The sequence below is a fragment of the Rhea pennata genome, chromosome Z (genome assembly GCF_028389875.1).
Source record: "Rhea pennata isolate bPtePen1 chromosome Z, bPtePen1.pri, whole genome shotgun sequence".
Classification (NCBI taxonomy): Eukaryota; Metazoa; Chordata; class Aves; order Rheiformes; family Rheidae; genus Rhea; species Rhea pennata.
This window is the reverse complement of record NC_084702.1, coordinates 37,758,802-37,780,779: the sequence shown is the minus strand read 5'-3', so window position 1 is coordinate 37,780,779 and position 21,978 is coordinate 37,758,802. Positions and strand designations below refer to the sequence as shown.

General features: G+C 36.3%; 1 protein-coding gene across 3 annotated transcripts in view; it reads left to right on the top strand.

Moving 5' to 3' along the window:
• The window catches only part of SNX24 (sorting nexin 24), an 86,316-nt gene that overhangs the window by 45,913 nt on the left and 18,425 nt on the right, over nt 1–21,978 (top strand). For 2 of the 3 annotated variants that reach the window (XM_062600303.1, XM_062600305.1), the window contains exon 3: nt 3,674–3,778. In XM_062600303.1, the coding sequence (XP_062456287.1) occupies nt 3,674–3,778 (105 nt within the window). Of the gene's footprint in view, nt 1–3,673; nt 3,779–4,713; nt 4,829–21,978 lie in introns of those variants that run through there. The other variant, XM_062600304.1, reaches the window with a different exon arrangement.

Genomic DNA, 21,978 nt, shown 5'->3' with positions numbered 1-21,978 from the left:
CTTGCAATTCATCTCCTCCATTCCTCTGCAACAGCTCCTCTCTTTAAAGATTTCTTCTTAGAACAACAGGAAAACCATAAATGATGGCCCTTTTCTCTCCTCAAAAATAGTAGCAAAATAAACAAAACTGAAGAATGGGAATCCTAACAGGACATTCTTTGCAGCACTGTTCAATTGGTTACATCTTATTCCTCATCTGCTTGTTATCTGTTTAAAATACAGTACAGACTTGGCTTTTTCTTGCTTGTTTTCTGTACAGATACAAAGCACCCAGCATATTTTGGCATAATATGCTTCATTGCTTAAGTCTTATTTTTGGTTGTAGTAAAATTTCAGTAAACAAACTGGTTGAACTGTTTTATTGCTTTCAGAGTTGCAAAAATACTGGAGAAAAGTCTTCTATAATAACATGCTAGGCAGTTTCACCTTTGTTTTTTCTCTTTGTTTTCTTTTAGAAGAAGTGGAAAATCTCAAAGCTCTATTAAGAAAGTACATTTGTCTTTTCTACAAGATGTAATGTGTATTCAAACAGTTTTTACTGAAGAAGAATGTTTTAAATTTGTATCTCGCTCGTGTGAACAGTTTGTTTACATCACGTGGCACAATCTACACTGGTCTCTATATATCAGATGTGCTTTCAGCATCCCAGCAGAGCATTTCATTATCTGTTCTTCTTTTCCCCTTTAATTTACAGTGCAAGTTTCACTGTAGAGAGCTGTGCGTGCATGTCATTTGGGAAGGTATCTTTAAATTTGCTGCATATTCAAGGTATACTGAGTGCTGGAGATGTCTTGCAGTGAGTAGGAAAAGCAAAGGTTTTGGAAACAAATTTGGTAGAAAACTGAAGTAGAGGCTATAGGAGAGGTGGTACCATTTACCCGATAAGAACATACTGTACTGGCATTATATGCAGGAAGGACTCCATTACTCATATAAGATAAGAGGTTATTCATTCATCAGAATACCAGTTAACGGTTTGATGCATTTTTTTTAAATAAGGCTTGATTTGTCTCCTTTCTGTGTTCACCTTTTCCTGCATTCCAATTGAGTAAAAAAGTTAAATACCACTTCCTCTGCAATCTGACTGTAATGAAAAAGATTTAAAATCTTTTCAAGCCCGGTATGATACATTGGGAGTACAAGTTACTCCTTTGATAGAAAGCATCTGCTGCTGTTGGCTTTTGTTTTATAGTTTGTGTAGGCCGTTATATTTTGGCCTGGTTATGAATGGCAAGGTAGGTTTTCAGGCTCTGCACCTTTCACATTACAGTACTGTTTTCAGATCTGCACAGAATTTTTGTTATTTTCATAACATTCATCTTTAGAAAGTATAAAACTCTTTCTGTCTGTAAAATGTAGCTGAAAATACAACTGCGTATTTATATGTATTCCTATTTTCTTTTATGTATTTTTTCCATTTATATTTTAAAATATTGGTAGTTCTTTTTAGTACAAGAATGTTAGAAAGTGACAGTGTTATGACAACTGCAGTGAAATCTTCAAGACTATTAGGTTTTACATCTTTGTTTGCAGGTTGTTTATAATTTTAAAGCAATTACTATATACTCTAAATTGTATTGACTTTTCACACTTGGAAAAATAGTTTTTTAATTGATGATTTGAGCTATCTTTTAAATTTGAGGAAAATGGAGCCAACAGTATTTCAGTTAAGCGTTAGGTCAGTGTTACAGACAGGAAGTTATTACAAACAGTAATTATCCTCAGATAAATAAGTATTTCATGAGTAGTGGACAAGTCTGGAGCAATATAACTAACATAGGGAGATTTACATAATATACTTAGATATTATAGTAACCATTATTATTTTATAATATATTATTGGATTATTATAAGCTTAAGGTGTGCTTATCACTTAGTCTTTGTACATCTTTGTACATACACCACAGTCGCATGGGTGTTATACCTACACACAGTATGTATGCTTGTGCATTTTAGCCTGTGTTTATTGGATACTTTATATCACACAGTCACAAGCCAAAAAAAAAAAAAAAGGATTGTTAATCATCAGCTGAAATGTCAGCCACACAGTATTTATCTTGTAAGCAGCTAAGCCTTAGTGGAAGCTTGTATTGTTTTGGATTTCTCTCTCTTCATCTGGAGCAATTTGTTACTCATCTGCAAGTGCTGTCATGATTTGCACTACTGTGATCATAGCTTCTTCAACATTCCTGATAAATTTACAGAGGTAGAGGAAAAAATGGGCTTTTTTAATACTTTAGTAGAAGCACATTTGTTTCTTTTTGTCATTTCATGTTTAATTGTAATGTAGCACAGTTAAGAAATAAGGAAGTTGAAAAATGTTTCCGGAGCAATTGAGGTTTCCTTGTTGGAGCTTCGTTACTTGTGATTGTGGAGACGTTGATGTGTTGCACTGCTTTTTCCTATGGTGACATCTCAGCAAGCTCAAAGATGAAATGTGAATTCTCAGTTTCCCATGGGTATGCATGTCAAAGTCAATTTTGAGTTTCTTTTCTTGCATTCCTTGCCTTGTGTTTACTCAGAGGCAATATCCAACAGAAAGACTGTCTAATGTCACCTTCTATTAAAATGCAATGGAGTTGGTTCTGGTTATTGTTTTTTGTCCTTTAGTTTTGAGCAAAATGTTAATTTTGATTGGGTTTGAAAATAATATTATGTTCTAGAAAGGGACTTGTTAGTGTTGTCAGAATATATGTTTGTTTATATGGACACGTGTATACGTATACACACATATTTCCTTATATATCTATAAAAGTTTTCCCTGTGGGAATCTTTAGAGAAACAATTGTCGAGCTTCTAGAAATATATTCAGTAGCAATCTTGCTATTGCTCTGTATAAAGTATTAAACGTAACTGTCAATTTATTGCTGCAGCCTGGGAAGGAGGAATATTTCACTCTCTTGGTTGCTAGCTCTCCAGAAAAACAGTTAGCTCTCTGCCCTAGACTTCTTCCAGCTGTTCAAAAATGGAGTGGACGTAGAGTGAGAAATTATTGCAGTGATGCTTTGTCACTGTCCGTATCAAGGTAACGTCCCAGTACTTCCTGGTGATGTTGCGAGGCATGATCTCAGGTTAACTAATGGGGAACCGAAGCACAGGACGGGCTGATGCTACATCTCCAGGGCATTCATGGCTGAGCTGGGTGTTGAATACCTCTCTTGTATATTCTGGATGCTCCTTTCTCCTCAGCTTCTTCCTCCTCCTCCTCGTTGTGGCTGTGAGCTGAGCTCAAGCCATTTTGCCACAGCCTCGGTGGCTCCTGGGTGGCTTCCTGAGGTTCAGCCTTGTACATTGCTGGTGTCATATGGAGTCCAAGATTGTTGCTACTTTGCTTCAGTTCGAGCTGAGACTCTCCTCTATGTCATGGGGTCTTCACTTTCGAGTATTTTCACCTAGATGCTGCAGTTTTGTTGTAAAATTTCCAAAAATGTGTCAGGGCAGTGAAGAGCTGCCCTCTTCACTCAGAAGGGCAGCTAGGCAGGAGAACTTTTGTCTGCAACCTTAGGTGTGAAGAGAGATAATAAAGTCTGTTGCTTACTTCACTGAATTTGAGTAACAGGTGAGTTACAGGACTGCATTTTATATGTGTAGCTATTTTACCTGTTCTGTCCCATTTTGGCCATAAATGTGTTCAGGAGGTTTTCTGCATTTCTTTCTCTCTCTTTGTCTGCAGCTCAAGAAGTTTATAAGAACACCAGAAATCCCTTCAAAGCATGTCAGGAACTGGGTCCCAAAGGTCCTGGAACAGCGACGGCAAGGCCTGGAGTTGTACTTGCAGGTGAGTCTCTCCTTTCATCAGTGAGACAGTAAAAGCTGTGTCTGTTTTCAGAATGGTGGTATCCAAAGCATTTTGAAGATACTGTAGGTATTAAGTAGGTCTTCTGTTGATGAGCTATTTTAGCTGTGAGAAATGAGTTACAAACTTTGCAGCAGTGATAATTTCTGTTCACTTAGAAAGAGCTTAGCTGCTAGAAAACCAGACGTTTTGTTTTGTTTCTGGTTCTGCCATTGGCTAATGTCTAACTTTGGAGAACCTACTAGCACCTCATTTTCCTCTGCCTAAAATAAGGAGAATAATATTTTTACCAGAATTTCTTTGACTGTACCAGTGAAAAGTGCTGTAGAAGAGGAGTAAGACAGTTTTATTATTGATATCTGTTTAAAGGGAAGAATCAACTCAATAGATTCATATCTCTGTACTGTATGTGCCTGTGTCTGAATTACTCTTCTAGTTGAACTAGGCACCTCTCATCTCATATTCCTCTCATTCTGTTTGATCATTTGCATTTAAAGGACCAAGTTCTACCTGCTTGGCTTATAATTTTGCCGCAAAGTGCCAGAGTTTTCAGGAATGACTTGGGTGTATAGACACTTAAATATAGAGGTGATAAACCTCTTCCTTTTTAGAAGATGGAATTTCTGCTCTCACCATGATTGTTTCAAACACTTTCCTCCTACAAATTGGAGAAGCCTGGTGGTGTGGTTCCACAGGCATTTCTCTGGTGGTAAAGCCAGATTAAGGTATTTCTATACATGTTTCCAGTTCACTGCACCTTCAGCTGTGCTTATGCAAGTGTTGCTTTATTAAAGGGGGTCATGGAAATGATCTGAGCCAAAAGATAATTGTTTTGGGCAGATGGTAAGAGTGAGAGTAGGGCTTTTTTATTTTCACTCGGATCATTTCAGAGATCTGATTTGTGTCATCATCCACAGTTGTGGTGGATCAGCTGGAGGAGTGGTGAACTGCAACATAATTGACAGTGAACTGCCACCAAAGAAAATGGATGTTGACCTGCACTGCTCAGGAACCTCCCTGATTCTCAGGAAGGTTTGTAAAAGAAAACAAATTGAGGAGGAAGAAAGAATTGTAATGTCATGTTAGAAAGTATTGCCTCTGACATTAAACTTCTAAAATTAAGTTTGGAAATAAGGAGAAAAATACAGTTTACATTTTCCCCAAGATATAGGGACGGTTTGAGGCAACATAATTTATTTTTTGTATTATTTTTATATTTAAATATTTTGTTATTATTGCTATATTGAAACATGTAATCCTTTTTTTTCTTCCTGCACTGTGAGTTTTATTGTATTAGTGGTATCTAAAAGATTATGTTTATTATGTGGGTGGAGAAAGCTGTTCTTGGAAAGACTTGCATTTGGAAAAGAAGTACAGCCTTTTTGTTGTTGATGACTATCAGCACATCTTGCTGTCATTGGTATGTTTTTCTCTTGCAAACATTTGCTGTAACCTTTTCCTTTTTTCTGATTTGCATAAAAATATATTTTGAGGAATATTGCTACTAAGGCACGTGTGTTTATTTCTGTTATAAGGCTGATTTTGTTGCAAAGGTATAGAGGTAGATTGGTTAGCACTTTTTAATTGCTGATAAACTGTAAAAGAACATCCCCCTCTACTGGAAGAGTTAAGATTAACTTGCATTCTTGTAAATTTTATTAACTTTTCCCCTGTTGTATCACCACTAGGTACCACAGAAACATAGAGTAACTTTGGTTGTAAGAGATTGCTGGAGGTTATCCATCTGGTCTAACACCCCATTTAAAACAAGGCCAACCTCTAAAGTAAATCCATGCTTATGTGCATAATAAATTAAAAAAGAAAAAAAAAATTCTTGGGAAGCAGTCATTAATTTAAAATTAGCAAACAGAAAACAAAACTAATCTATAATGAAATTTTATATTTTTAAATCATGAGGTCCATATTTTAGGAAGTTTTAAGTTCATATCAAAGCATTTGAGTTATCAGGTTTTTAAAAGTGCCAAGCATTTTCTAGGACACGATGTAGGAATGTGTTACCATTTTGGAAGATGTATGATCAGATTTTTATTTAATGTCATGTATATAAAATACTGCAAACAATTTTCAGGTGATACTAAGGAGAGTTAGTCTTTAAAAGCAATTTGGTTAATACTGCTAGTTAACCATTTCTGTAGCTACCAAACCATTGCAATAATTGGTTTATTATTGTTTTTTTCAGAAACAATTGGGATCTTATGCAGAGATTGAGCATTTACGCAGATGTTGCTTCCAAATGATTTGTTTAGTGCAATATATATTCATTTCTTATATATTTTGCATCTTGAAACCCTGTACAGGCATCAAGTACTGTGCCGTGAAGATTGCAGGAAAAATACAGATCTGTATCAGACATGGTCTAATAATGCTGGGTTTTAATATAATTTTAATTAAGTAAGTACAGTCCTCTATAGTTGAAATTTGAATGAAAATTACTATATGAAATTTATATGTTATAATTGGTATCAAGGAGCAAGAAAAGCAATAAATTCCACTGTTTTAAGATGGAAAGTGCTGCAATTGTCAGTACACTGTCACATCTTTGAGGTCTGTTTGTGATGAAACCACCCTCTTGCATCCTTTCAGGGTACATTGTCTGTTTTTTTAAGTGGCGAGGCAGAAGTCCAAAATGATTTCTTTGTTTTTCTGGAGTAGAAAAACTATGAATAAGCCAAATATTATTAGATTGTGCTATACGAAAGTTCATTTTTAAAATTTATCCCTATCCATTGTCAGCGAATGTTCATCAGATGGCTTTTGTGGTTTTGAAAGCCAAATGGGGATTTTTTTCACTTGATAATGGATTGATTTTCTGCATGGAATTGTGAATGACTGGCTTATATATTTAAGTGACTTCCATATTTTACAAGTTTGACTGGAATTTACAGCTTTAATTTTTAATACTATGGAACAGTGTGAGGACTAATGTATTTATTTTAAAGAGTAAGTGTGGTAATTCAACAGTATGCACAGTAACAACATAGGTTGCTTGTGAACAATCAACTGACTGACAACTGGAAAAGAGAATTGTTCAATTTATAAGTGAGGAAAGATGCAAAAAAAGTGAAATACAGAATGAGGATCTAAACACTCAAGTAAACTAGTATGAAGCAGTAAGCTGTTGCTCCTCTGCTAATCCATAGTAACTGTCCCCATGCATGACCTTAACCTATAGCAAGTAGGACTTAATTTGAGCTAGTTTTGTCTCCACTAAAAAGCAATTACCTGTTACTGACATTGGAGCTGGGCTAACCCCATGCTGATTACCTTGTGCTGGCTGTCAACTAAGAACCTGCTCACAGTCACCTCTCTGTGTGATTCAATTACAGTGTGATATAAAATTTGACCTCATAGAAACGTACTTCTGTATCTGAGATTTTAACTTGTAATAGAGTGGAGATTAGCATCCAACTGTTTCTGATATAAAATATTTAAAATAAATCAATATTGCTGACAAAAATCTCTCTGAAAGTAGTATTAGATTGCACTAGAACTTTTAACTTAGCTATAATTTTTTATGGTTATGAAACTTCTATTGCTAAATTTCTTGAAGTTTGGTGTTGCAAAGAGAGAACATACGAATTTGAAGAAGGTGGTTGTATAGGTGTATAGGTGGTTCTCCAGTTTGAGCACAGCTGCCAGCTGGACTTGCATTAAAAGTCTGTGATTGCTGATACTGATTCTGTGAGTTTGGTGAAAGGTTTATTTACTTGAAAGTATTAGAAGTTAGAGTCAAATGTGGAAGATGACAGGACAGGCTGTCAATTAGCGTTACAGTTTTTAGATCTTTTTTTAATCTACTGTGTGATCTCAGACTGTTTATCACAAAGCAATGCAGAAATATGGTCTCCTTTGATAGTGTATTTCAAGAAGATACAGATCCCTTGATATGCTCCCTCATGCACAGATACTGGTGTACAACAACAGTCAGTCATTTGGATGGAGAAACTGAACAAGTAGTTGGGTATATCTTAGACTTTGGAGACATCATTAGGATTCCTCAGGACAGCCCTGAGGGACCTTATCTAACTGTTTATTGAAGTCACTGCAGCTCTGCTGTCAATCTAATCATTGTTTGTTGCAAGTGGATTTTATATGATTTAATCTTAGAAGAGCAGTTTTTATGGACCTTGTTTCCAGTGACTTGGTAGCAGGGACAAATCTGATCTAACCACCTGCCCTCTACTGATCTAGAGTTAGGTCATGTCCTCGTCCCACTAAGCTGATAGTGGATGTTATTGCCATCCAGTCTCTCTACCCTAGGGACCTGCCCTTTGACAGGTCTGCCTTTTAGAATTCAATGGAATAGATATTTTCTAACCCCCCTGGGCAGAAGAAATCTCATCATTTGCTGCTATCATCAGTCCAACAAGATAACAGACATAGTCAACAGAATCTGCTCTGAGGTGGCACCTACCCCTCAGAATGGGACTATGCAGCCACTAGTGTTTGCTGAAATGGTTTAGTTATGCAGAAGGGTTTTGGAGAAGGCACTTATTTCTGATGAGCTTGAGGATGCTAACTCATTTCTTGTGGTTTGAGTGATCTGAAGAAATTGTTCTTGTGAGCAGCAAGAATCTAGTATATAACAGAAGGTTGTAAACCTTCTGAACTGCTCTGTCTGTCTGTAAGCAGAGATGATATGTAGAGCTAATCTTTCTCTCTCATTTGGGGTCAAGAAAACATACTTGGCTTTTATTTAGTCTTGAACTTTTGCGAAGAGAACAGTCCTGATTCCTGGAGATAAGATTGGTTAAAGTGCTGCTTGGCTGTGAGACTTGAAAATTTGGTAAACTTCAACATTCCAGCAGTTTCAGGAATCCAAATCTTCAAAATGAATTATGGAGTTTATGCAACTGGACTAGAGATTTGTTTTCCATTTAAGGAAATAATCTCATGATCTGAGAAGCACTTTGACCTATATTTCAGTATTCTCCAAAATGTAACTCCCTTAAAGAAAAAAAAAGAAACAACCTACCAATCCTTCCTAAAATCATAAATAAAACAGTATCTGTTATGATTTCTTCTGTTAAGAAAGTAGAACACAATCCTGTCCTCCTTAACTGTCTTCATTTCCAGCAGGATGGAATTAGGAAAACAGTGTATATAGTGATGATTATTGTGTGGTTGCTTCATGAATAAGTTCATCAGAAGCATGCAGGAGATAATCACCAATTATTATGTTCATTTTCTTCCACTTGTTTTGGGAGCAATTCAGTAGCTGAAAAAGTGAAGATAAATGGGACATTTCTACAATTGGTGACTGCAGAAGGGGAACTACCTTACTGAAAATTTGGCCAAAGATGTCCTTCTAGCTAATGATTTTCTTTAATTGCTTCAATAAATGTTGATATTAAAGTCCTTATGATAAATCTGGAACAAATAAAGTCTTTTCTAATTGGACAATGGATATGAACAAATTAATAAATGTAAATGGCATGTTTAAACCTCCCCTAGGCCTAGAAAAATTCCTTTTTAGTCATCTATCTGAATTTTTGCCTTCTAAAGCTATTGAACTGTTTTGATTTAATTTGATCTAATTGTGTGCTGCTGATTTGAGAAAATTTTGAGTTAAATTTAAAAAAAATAAAATGCTGAAAGGAAGTTTTTGCTGATTTGGAAAATATGTTCTAGAGATCTGCAGAACTAATGCAGCATTTCATCCTGCAGCAAAGGATAGGAATCCTTGACCTTCCTTGGGTATTTGTGAATAAAAGTGAATGGGGTCCTAATTTGTGGGTTATTTGAGGCTGATGTGAGCCTCTAGGATCAGAAGCAACCTATAAGTGCTTTCTAACGGAAACAGTTCTTGGCTTTGCATTATCAGTATTTAAAAAGAAAAAAAATATATTATTTGTAGGAACAGAAGTTTTTGAACCTGTGCTGTTGCCGAGCCTTTCAGAAATAGAGGTCTCTGTATTTAATTTATATACTTTTATGAGGAATTCCTTTGCTTTTGCCAAGTGAAAATAAATCAAGTTGGTTACTGTTTAATTCTGGAAGTATAACAAAAATTATCATAGAATGGTTAGGTTATTCAAATTTTATTTCTGTGCAGGTTGCATTCATCACATTTATCCATTTTGTTAATTTAAATATTCATTACAGTTGTTCTTTCTGCCTAATACTCTCAGAAATGAATTAAGAATCTCTGTATTAAGAATTCAGTTATTCTGGTAGACCTGTTTGTCTTTGCCAAAGGGTGTTGGAAAGACAAGAAGTTTAAATTGGTTTGAGAGAAGACTGGACAGGCTCATGGAAGAACAGTTTACATCTGGCATAGAAAATCCTTGAGCTTAAAATAACTTTGGAAAATGGTAAAGTATTAAAGGAAAATATCTCATATGCTTGCCTTGCTCGTGCTCTTCCTTAGTATCTACTTATGGCTGTTTTTGGAGATGGGTTACAGTGCTAAGTGGACCTTTGGTCTGAGGCAGTACAGCCTTTCTTATCTAGTCCTGAAAATAATTAAATACATCCTTATGTTTCATCTTTTTATTAAATGAGATTAAACATAAATGTGTTTTCATGAGTTGAGGCGTGTGTGTATGGTGAACAGTAATCTCGAAAGAAAAAAGGTTACCACCGTATGACTCATGGCTGAGTCATAGTGATACACCAAAGAGTTGCACAAGTCAGATGCCACTGTACAAAACCTCTTGTAAGCCCAAATGCTTTTTGTGCAGGAGGTAGTGAGCTGTATATTTAAAAGCTGAACTCAAAGGAAGACATTTTAAGCTTTTAATAATGTTTGTGGAAAGTCTAGACCTACTTTCTTTGCTTCTGCACCTTATTCTGTGCATTCCTGACCTGTGGGTTTTTTTCTCACAAGGTTTCTATTTAACCATTCACTGTATGAGAAAGAGAGAGATGGATAAAAATCACTTCAACTTCCTGGTGTCATTCATTAACCACTACAAAGATTTCTGGAGAAACAGTCCTTCCCTTTGTCCAATGTGCACATACTCTATAATCTATTTCTAACTAATTTAACACCAAGTAGGCTTATTTGCAGAAAAAAATTTCCTATCAAGCACAGAGCAGATACTTATCTTCCTGATTGCTATTTCTGGAAAGAGGTTTTAAGTGCAAGTGAGTACAATGGGAAGAATGAAACTGGCTGTATAAAGATGCAAGTGAAAGTTGAATATAGTGAAATAAGATTTAACTAGTGTTTTGCTGGAAAGTCTGTTGAATCCCCCACATGTGTTTCTATTTAACCATTCACTGTATGAGAGAGAGAGAACTGGATAAAAATCACTGAAAATTTTTGGACACTGAAAATTATTATCCAAAATTATTCAATGTTCCTCCTCCAACTCCATTAGTGTGCAGTAATCAAGGTTTAACTGCGCCTATAAGGAGCTCTAGAAGCAGTAGTATGGTAAGTATTAAAAGACAAAATGTTCTTTGTCCTCATTAAAGATTGTGAGCAGAGTGTTAAATAATATTAATGGCTGGGATTGTCAGTACTTAACAGTACTTTCCTAGTACAAGTGATTTTATTGATCGATACAGTCTCAATGTAACAGGGCAGATTATTCTACTGATTTTATCGAAACCTTAACTAAATATGTTAGTACACCACATATCTTTAAATAGATCTAGATGATGATGTAGATTAAGAAAAGCAGACCACCATCCATCTTTTTTTGATCGGTTAATAACTTAAATCCATCATTGCAGCAACTAGCTGTTTTAAGATTCTGTTGTGCATACGTGTTTCTTTGGTGGTCTGGATATGTAGCTGGTTTTAGGTGGCTGTTGGTTTTAAAGAAGTGTGTGTGACAGATGCAGGCTTGCATATTTGCAAACAGGAGGTAGAAAGCAAGGGAAAAAAGGAAAGAAAAACAATTTTGCAGATAATTTAAAGGAGATCAATTTCTTAAGAGTACCCTTTTGCAAAGATGTTTCCTGTGGAAATATTCCAGGCCTTTTTCAAACATGCTTAGGAAATTTAACTAGTTTGTGTTTGTTTTAAGAGTTGCAATTTGCTTCATAAGTGGTGCTACTCTGTGTTTTACATACATGTTTTTTTTCCCCCCGTTTTCTTCAAAAATCTACTTGTTTGCTTATAGAATTGTACTGCATGAGCCTCACTCTTATTTCACATGTCAGGGCTGATCAAAGTAAATAATATTCAATTAAAAGTACAATTTACATTAAAAATCATGACAAGTTTACAAACCATTTATAAGTGCTCATTCTAATTGCACAATATATCATAATGCTGTATTATCACGACCTTTTGCCCTAGCTAAATTGGACATCAAAATGTACTAACTGTATCTATATACACAACAAGAAGTGGTTTCTGTCATGGCCTGCCTATGCTCTAAATAACTCTAAAATGTTTTGAGAGAGGAGACAAAGAAATTAAGTTCTCTGCTCAAGATGTCACAGCCAGTTAAAGCTGAACTAGGAATATTAAAATCTGATTTCCCATTTTCTGGCTCACTGCTATCATTGCTGTAGTCTGCTGCCTGTCAATCATTCTCCTATCTGTGATTCCCTCTAGAGAAGCACAAAGTTTGGGGATAGTTCTTTTATTCAGTCATGATAAAACGCAGAATAGTCACCTTTCTGGTCTACGAGGCGACTCCCTATTTGACATGCAGACAGTAAATTATGTTTTCTTTCCTTAATGAATATTTAATAGATTTTCATGAGCTTGTCTGTAAAAAAAGGTCAAACAATTTTTGTTCATTATAGTAAAGGAAGGAGAGTGCTACAGTTCTCACAAAGGATCTTTATTATTCTGACCTATATTGCAGTAGAATGACTCAGTTTCCTCATCTTTTAAATCAATCTATAGCATTTTAAACACTTTTTCCTTTCCAACTGTTTGTCATTTTACATAAGCTAATTCTTATTCTGTAGCATACAGATGGTAATTGCTTTTTCAAATAGACCTTTGGAGACAAATTAGATCTTAAGGTCTTTCTTCAAAACTCTTCTGTAAAGATACTTGATGAACTGCCAATGAAGGGAAAATTTTATTCTCCAGTGAATAGGATTCTGTTATTGCATGTGTAACTCTTCTGTTGATTGTTCAGTAATGTGCAGCCTAAATGATCAGGTGGCTTAGACATAGGTCTGCCAAAATGGTTACATTTTTGCCTACACTCTTTGAGTGAGTGAGGATCAATCGTTAATACCTTTATAAACTGCCCATGATGGCTGGGGAAAAGTTCGTGAGGAAATCCTTTATAGCAGGATTTAAATTTGCGCATAAGACACAGGCCACATCAGGAGGTAGGAGAAAGAAAACAAATACTGAATACTTTGAAGTATTGTGTAATAACTTCAGTGTTTTTGTTTGACTCTGTGTATGTTTAGTGTAGTATGTAAACTGTAGTTCTCAATGTGCTGCAGACCCGCCATCATGAAACTTTTTACCTGAAAGATACTGAGTTAAAAGAGCAATAATTCCTGAGCATCTGCTTTAAGGGTATGGCATGAAAGTGCACAGGAGCAAAAAAATTCTTTGCAAAATTCTTTGGCTTCTTAAACAAGAGGTACAAACTGGTCTGGGAGCACTTCAGAAAAGTGAGCAGATGGAGAGGCGACTGGCCGTCTTCAAGCAGGTCGTGGGAGGGTGGTCAGTAAGCCACGTGCTTTGGTCCTATGGTAAACAAGGCTCTCTTGCCTTAGAAATAGTTCTCTTCTGTGTGTTGCCTTTTCTTGGTATTTATGCAGTCTTCCATGTGTTTTCTGAAGGATATGTTGAAGGATTTCAGGGTAAATTAAGGGAAGGAGGTCTTGTATTCATAAGGTAGCACATGGAAATCGCAAATACTTGTTATCTTGTGATAATGCTGACTTCTTCCACACATATCAGCACTGCTCGCCATTGTATTTCTCTTTTCACCTGTTCTTTTTCTCTATAATCCAAATATAATGTGGATTTAATTCCGAGTAAAAAATGCTCGTTTCACTGAAGCCGTTGATTGTAGGACATCTTGATTGAGGAAGACTTGACTTTAAGTGCATGATATTTAGGAATAAGTGCACATTACTAAATGATGCCTAAATTTATGTGTTCTAGTATGTTTTTTTTCCTGTAACTGTTCCACGGACATTAAAATCAAACTTTTGTAGTTTCTTATTCTGATAAATACTATGTTTTGTATACAGCAGAATTTTCAAATAGTATCAATATAAAAATTACGTTTTGTGATGCAGTTTCTTTTTCATTTCTCACAACTATTGTTGTCTTTCTCTAATATACTTTTTCTTGTTCTATAGATGAAAAAAGTTTGCAGAAACAGAGTGAAGTAGTAGACCCTTTAATTTCATTAAGCACATTGTAACTGGTAAAGATTAATGTATATATCTCTTGCTAATTCTTTTCAATTACTTAGTTCATATAAATTCCCAAACCTTGTTAATTATGCTGAAGTCAAGTGGTAATTTTTAACAGTGTTTCCACAGCAAGGGAATTTTCCTGGTGTAACCTTGCCCTCTTGTAGAAACTCTCAGCAGATTAGGTATTCTGCCTCTAGTCCATTCATTTTCAGCACAAGCCTAATTGCTGCCGACTGCCTGCCACAGGTACCCTGGTTATCGTACGTTTAAGGGATGCAGGTTCTTCTGAGAACAAATAAGGAAAGATTAATTGTTTGTTTTGTTTCATCCCAAGAGAAATGTGGGAGCTTAATCAAGAAAAATAATTTCTGCTGTTGATTTGGCTTATTTGTGGAAAGGGATAATTGTATAAAGGCAGGCATAGAGCTGTGCATTTTGAAAGAAATTTTGCCATTTACCTACTTGGGAAGCAAAGATACAGCAAAATGAATGTAACACAGCATTGGAATTGATGGGGATGGTTCACATTTCTCATAGTAAGTAATTTGGCTGCTGGGCTTTTATTTGCACCAATATTGCTAGGTGGTATTGTCATTTGTTTTGTCTGCTTCTTTGGAAATTTAATCAAGGAGACAATAGTAGGGGGAAAAACGCTTTTCCAAATTGTCCTTAATTGCTAGAGCACGAAGTGAGCTAAACACTCTGGTGTTTCCAATTAAAGAACTTGTTTCCAGCAAGCACTATTAAATCTATCTTTCCCAATCTGATAAATAAGCTATCAAAGAGTGGAACAGATTAATTGAGAGCAATTAGTTCAAAGCTTAGTATAAGAGTCAGAGTAAACCGACATTGTCAATGATTGCAGATTTTACATAAAGCAATAAGAAATGGCAAAGAAACAAAATAGGGCTGAGAGTAGCCACTAAAACAAAGGAAAATTCTGTTTGTGGTACAGAAATTTTCTTACAATAAAGGCACTAAAAGGCATTTATTTTTAAGATCTGTTTTGGGAATGTCAAATCACATTTAACACCTTTACTACGTATGTATGTCCTTCAAGAAAATAAGACGCAAGAAAATCACAGATATCACAATTCAGGGCCAGTCACAAAATTTACTTCCAATTGTATCTAAAACTCAGAGTCTAACCAATAATTGCTAAGTTTGCTGGGGGCTTAAGCCTACCACATTAGATTTTTGATGCCTTTTCCTTGTTTTCTTGTTCCCTCTTTAGTACAGGTGGGTGTCTCTAATGGCAGGTACCCAGGGGCAGTTCTGGTGAGTGTTTCTTTCTCCCAACTGACTGTGTATCCCAACTAGTATTAACACACATGCTGCAAGTAGCATTCTCCACATGGGTCCTCTGGATATTTCCCTTAGTGACAAAATGTAGGAAAACTGCCGGGGTTTTTCCCCCCAAGGTCCTGCAGCAGCAGAGAAGAAAGCCTCTGTCATGTAACATTGAAATAAATGTATAGACTCTTGTGTATGTATTAATATGGTCAAAGGAAGTGTTGCACATTGGTTCAGTTGATATTTGTTCTGTACATAAGGCTTTCAAATAAAGCGCTTCTAGATTATTTCATCAAGAGGAAAGTAGTAGAATGTATGCATAATCTGTTACACACCAAACACACTTTCATTTCTAAACCAGTTTTTATAGAGCTATTTCAGCTAGGTCCATTGCACTGCTAGTGTAACTCATCTGAACTGATGGCACAAGTATACCAACTACTGCAACTCTAGCATCTGTTTTCCTGGAACTGGGGTTTCTATGGTGCATCTGTGGCCATTAAAGCAAGTATGTGATGGGAATCTACTCTTGTGGAATTACAATTTTGAAATGATTGAACAAAGTTCTTTCTTCTTGTGCTGTTGCAGCCCATTGGGTATGTCTGTTCTAAGAAAATCAAAATGTCAAAGTTAACTTTCCCCATAGGCGTTCTGTGAAAATGTCATTCCAGTTGCAAGTATCTCACTGAAGGACGAGTTCTTCCATTTTTTTTGGTGTGTCGTATTTCTTATCTCCTGAATATCATCATCAGTAGGGAAACAGAGTATTCATAACTGTGATAGTATGGTGTCGTTCACTGTGATAATAGACATGCCATCATAGACGTGGCATTTGAGCACAGGTCAGTTACAGTATTTTCCTTTGTATCCTTAGTAGTGGAAATAAAGGTTGGTGGATTTTATGATGAATTTGTGCTCTAATGATGTAGGAGGTTGTTGATAACTGTGGTCTAGTGTTAATATTCAGGAACAGTATTACTCATGTAGGAGTATGAACGGCATTTCAGTGAAGAGGTCTAGCAGCCAGATATGCCCTAAAAAGAATACATAAAAATAGTGGATATGACCAAAAAAAATTATCTAATTTGGACAACTATTTTTGCCTGTTTTTGCAAAGAGTGAGATTCATAAATGAAACCAGAGGGAAATCCAACATCAGACCGCTGTTTGATGCTGATATATTAGACAGATGGAGAAGCTTACACTTGTTATTTGTGGATGGAGACATATAAATTATTTTGCCTGTAGTAAATTTGCTGTTTTCCTAAGGCCCCATGTTACCATTTTTATATATGTAGCTGATTCCTTCATATTCATATGTCAATACCCATCTTTACACCTTTCAATTCTTTTTCAAATTTTCATTTTGTCATCTTGACTGATTCATTCAATTTAAATATCATAGTGTCATATGTTGATGTTAAAGGTCAGCCCTGTGTCCAGTCAACAGAGTGCAAATTTTTCTGTAGACTTACAGTTTCTTTGTAACTTCTTTCTGCTGAACCCCTGATACTTTATCCACATCCTCCTTTGATTTCTGGGCACCACTACTCCAGACACATTTGTGTTGATGACATATTCCTCTTTTATTTGCTTATCTTTCTATCCAAAGCATGACTAAGCTTTCTGTACCATAGAATTGTAGTGCTATTCTTGAGACACTAGGAAATGCAACTAATAATTTATGCTTAGCTTCAGATGACAAAGCCAACTTGTAAATTAAACCAGAGCCTTCAGAGGCGAAATAACCACTGTGGAGGTGCAACCTACCCTGTTTGCAAAACCCTTTTGCATGGGGAACCCAGAGGCTGCGACTGTGTGCCAAAAATGAATAATAAGTGTAAAGAAGGTAGCTGACTAAAAAAGCCAGAATATGTGGTGGTTGTGTATTGCCAGCTTCAACCTCACCCAGAGGCTTTAGCAGTCAAAATTAAGTAGTTCTCTGGTTTCTGAGTAAGGAACATGAGCATCACTAAATGTGAAAATAACACTGGAAACAGGAGATTTCTAGAGAGTAGCTTGGCATTCTTGCAGTACTTTAAAGTTAGAGCATTTTTTTAACAGAAATCCAGATAGTTAAGTTAGTTCTGTTCGGGGGGTAGCCAGGAATTTTACTTCTCCTTTAGGGAGAAATCATCTCTCTTTCAATACCAAGAATGTGGAGCGTTTTAGCCAAGTCTGTTGTGATAAACGTACTCCTTTGACTGATGCTGCTCGTTTGTCATCAGCGCAGAAGAGGTTAACAGGCATTCGCTGACCAAGTTGGGCTGGGCTCTTTTCCGCAGGTAATTGCACAGTTCCTTGTCTTACCAAGGAGTGCCTTGCTCAGGAGTTCTGGGAGGGACAGGTGTCAAGGAGCAGAAGCCACAATGAAGTACCTGTGACTGAGCAAGGATTACGTTGCTCCGTTAATTCTGCAAAAACTTGTCAGTTTGCCACCCAAATAAATGCCTAGAGTGCGTAAAACATGGAGCAGAGTGACCTCTAGAAGAAAAATCAATGGCAATTCATATTTCATATGTCTGTAATTGCTTGTGAGAGCATGGCAGCAGTTTGTTGATAGAGCAGCTCTTTCTACCGGGAACCGTTTCCTCACTTTTTTTTGTCTTTGCAATGGTGATTCCTCTCATGGATTGTGAATTACAGTCAGGTGTAGCAGCAGACAAGTTTTAGAAGTGGATTTTTATTGTTGTTTTCACATTACCATCCTCAGAATTGCTGCACTGGGCTCTGTTTGAACCAGTGTGCTAATCTGGAGTCACACATAAATGGCACTCTAAAACACTGCCATTTCCTTGGAAGACTCCTGCAGCTGTTTTTTTTACTTTCTTTTTATAGACAAGGCTTTATCCTCTGTGAAGTTATCCATTTGCTAGTTTTTAGCCATCAGACTGAATCCATTGTGTGGCTTTCATTTTTAAACAAGTTCTCAGAGAGACAGGGAATTCTCACAGTCCGCTAATTTGAAGACATTTTTGAAAATATCTCCCCCACACACACTTTGCTTTGCTTTGTTTTTCCATTTTTTTTAAGATGCTGTTGTAAGATTTGTATCTCCACTGAGGACTGAGATGTCATAGGGATAGAGAAAATGCCGCTCACTTTATGGATTACTGTTAGGTCAACAAAACTTTGGCAGCATTGATTAACTTGACAGTGAGTACAGCAGTACATTTATCACTTATGGCTGTGCTGTAGAAAATCTAATAAGAGGCAAACAATTCCCTTTAGAGCAGTAACAGGTTCACTGTGGCTAACGGTGCATGCACTGGAAATTTCTGACTTTAAATTATACCCTTGCTGCTAGTTGGGTCATTGACTCAAAGCTACTGCACTTTCTTTACCATGTTCTGTATTATTAATTTGATCAAAACTGTTTTGGTTTCTATAAATGGGATTAAATATTGAGGTTCATATGAGCTGATATGCTTTTATGTAGAAGGCAGACAGAAGAAGCTTGATCCATGCTTGGGGAAATAGAACAGGGGGCTGCCAGATATAGCTACAAATGTTTGAATTCATGCAGGATTGTAAGAGAACAAAATTGAAATGTTGCTCACAGATCAGCTGTAATTCATAGAATTAAACAAACCTTAAACCTACTCAGTCTTGCATTAAATTTGGTTGGTTGGTCAGGTGACATTTAAGAAAGTCTGTTTTCATATCTGTAATATTGGCTTTATTAATTACCAGTTAATTACCAATTTAAAATTCTATACAAGTTGATTTATAGATAGATTCATCCGGTTGTCTTGTTTTTGTAAGAATTACGAGAACTGAATAATGGTTGGGAGATTTTCTTTCCTATATATGAGTGCTACTTTTTGACTGAAAGTTAGTGTTTGCCTCTAACGGTTTATGTTTGATTATGAATTTGTCTTTTATGTAGTATTGTTTAGGTTTCTTGCAGCAAATCTTTTCTGGAAAATTCGTAGCCAGTGTTTATGAAGTGTCTTTGCTTTGCAAATATATAGAGAAAACAGTATTTTAATTAAAAAAAAAGTCTCGTTAATTCTCTTAAGTGGAAACCCCACATAAGACATCCTTTTACAGAAGTGTGCCAAAGCGTTCTTGTAGTTCAAAGAACCAAAAGTAAATGAAATCCAGATACCTGAATAATTGTGCTTCTGTATACAAGCAGGAAAAAAGAATGCAGAAAGTGTGGTATAAATGCTGATCAGAACATAGAGTGTGCAACTAATTCTTGCAGATTTATTTTTGTGGTATATTTTGCAAATATTTTGCTCAACTAAATATTTTTTTTAATACTAGGATGTATAGTCCACTAAATTAGAGAGCCTTTGTTGAGTCATTTTGAATACTTTATATTATTTTAGAAACCAGTTTGAATTGGAGGGTTTGTTCTGCAATATCTATAATATGATGTTGTTTTCTTTGCTGGGAGAGAAGTATTCTACTTGAATCAATTGTCAAGAGGCTTAATGTAATAAGGCAGTTTGTGGTCTGACTAAAAGAAACACTGTGCGAAAGAAATTCCCATAGCAGTTTGTTTTTAACAGAAAAACTGAGTTCACCTGAAACATGAATGCATTGCAAACCAAGACTTAATAAGGTAGAACAGCTTTAGAAAGAAACACAGTGGGTTGCCATCCAAAGCATGCCTTGTAATGGCTATGATTTAACTAAATAGCTATGTTAAATGATAGTATAGCTCTATCAACAGCATTACAGCAGGTTCTTTGTTGCGGCAAATCATTGGGCACCCTGACGCAACGCCCTTTGCACAGCGAAGGGAAAAATTGCAATTAAAAGAATGCGTCCTATTTCATTCTCCTTTTTTAATTCGCAGGATAAAAGTTGTGTTTCTCACTCTCCTTATTGTATTTTAGAGGCAAAAAGACAGTTTTCCGCACATTTCCAGGGTTCACACAATAGAGAGTTTACCCTACTGCCTGCCTTACTGAACAGAGACCTGATATTGATTAGCTATCACGCTGGCATCAGAACCACTCTTAGGATTCAATTTTTTTGTTGTTTTGCATATTTTATTGATCAAAAGTGGTAAATGAGCATCAAGCGTGCAAGAAGACGATGAATTGTTTACTTGCATAAAATAACCTTTCAATAAGGGAAGATGCATTGCTCACACTTTTGGTGCTGTTCTGCTGCCCGAAGCAGATGGCATTCAGCTGCTATTGATTTGCTCCTATAGTTACAGAGCAGCATGTAACAAGGCATGCTCATTTTGCTGAGAGAGAGGTGAGTTTTTTTACTGGGGTGGTGGGAGTGAAAAAGGAAGGACAGTTTTTTCTTCCCCCTCCTTTTTTTTAAAGGGAAATCAAGGAAAACCTTCCAACTTACGCTACTGGCTCTGTGCAGACAAAAAGCAGAGTCTGTATGCTTGCAGAGAAAGGGAGATACTTTCACTGATTCCAGCCTTTCTGAAAACATTAATTCCTACTTAAAATGATATCCACCACAGATTGAACTCAGAAACAGGCAACTACGTAGGATTGTAAAAAGCATCCAGAACTCAGCATCACAAAATTTTCACCACAGCTCTTAGCTACTTTAGTTTTTATTTATTCGTAGTTTTTCCCTACATGTGTAAAGAGAGTTGACTGCTGAGCAGAACAGGATCACGCTGCGATATGCTGGGCAGGACTCTGCAAACAGCTGATTTCATTGATGAGCGAGAAATGCGATCATTCTCCATCGCATCTCTCCTGTAATGTTGGGGGAGATGACGCCTTTTCTGAAAGTTTGGTCAAAACAGTATTTGATGCACCACTTTGGCACTAAAACACTACTGAGAGAACTCTTCAGTTGCTTGGCAATTGTAGTGAAATATAGATGAGCAAAAATACGTTGTAAAGGAGACCGTTCCAGTAAATAGAGAACGGGAATATAGGAATGGTTGTTCTAGGACAAAGTATTTTATCTGGCTACTCGAAAGGCTTGCTTCTGGCAAGAGTGGTGTGCTGCGAAGGGGAGTGCGCTCCTCCATCAGGCTGTTCTAACACAGAAATAACTCATCCTGCAAGATCCACGAGCGCAGTAGTGGGAGGGTTAACAGACTCAGCTTCTCGCTGGCAAAATTGGACCAGCTAAATATTTTGAGAATGTGAATATCAAATATTAAAATCTTCCTTGTCCCTCTGACTGTTCTGCAGTGTTATCTGTTGCTGGCAGTGTTTGCTGTTCATTTTTTATTGGTTATTGTCCTGTCCTGAGTTTCTCCCTGCTCTGATAGTGTTTGGAAAAACAAAGTAATTTACTCAGTTATAACTGTCTTGCTCTTCTTTGTGTAATTTATATTCTCTTCCTTTTTGGTGTAAATAAATTATGACTACTGACAAAAAAAATTCTTACAGCATACTTATATATCAAAAATTTAATTTGAATGTGCATATTGTTAAAAAAAAAAAAAAAAAAAAAAAAAAAAGTCCTGCTTCATCTGATCAAGCTTTTGTTGTTCTTTGATATGGCTTCGAACTTACTTGTTTAATTCATGAAATGCTAAGTTTTTATAATGTCTATACAGTAAGAAGTCACTACATCTCAGCCATTTGTTTCAAATAGTTCTGTAGCATACAGAAGTA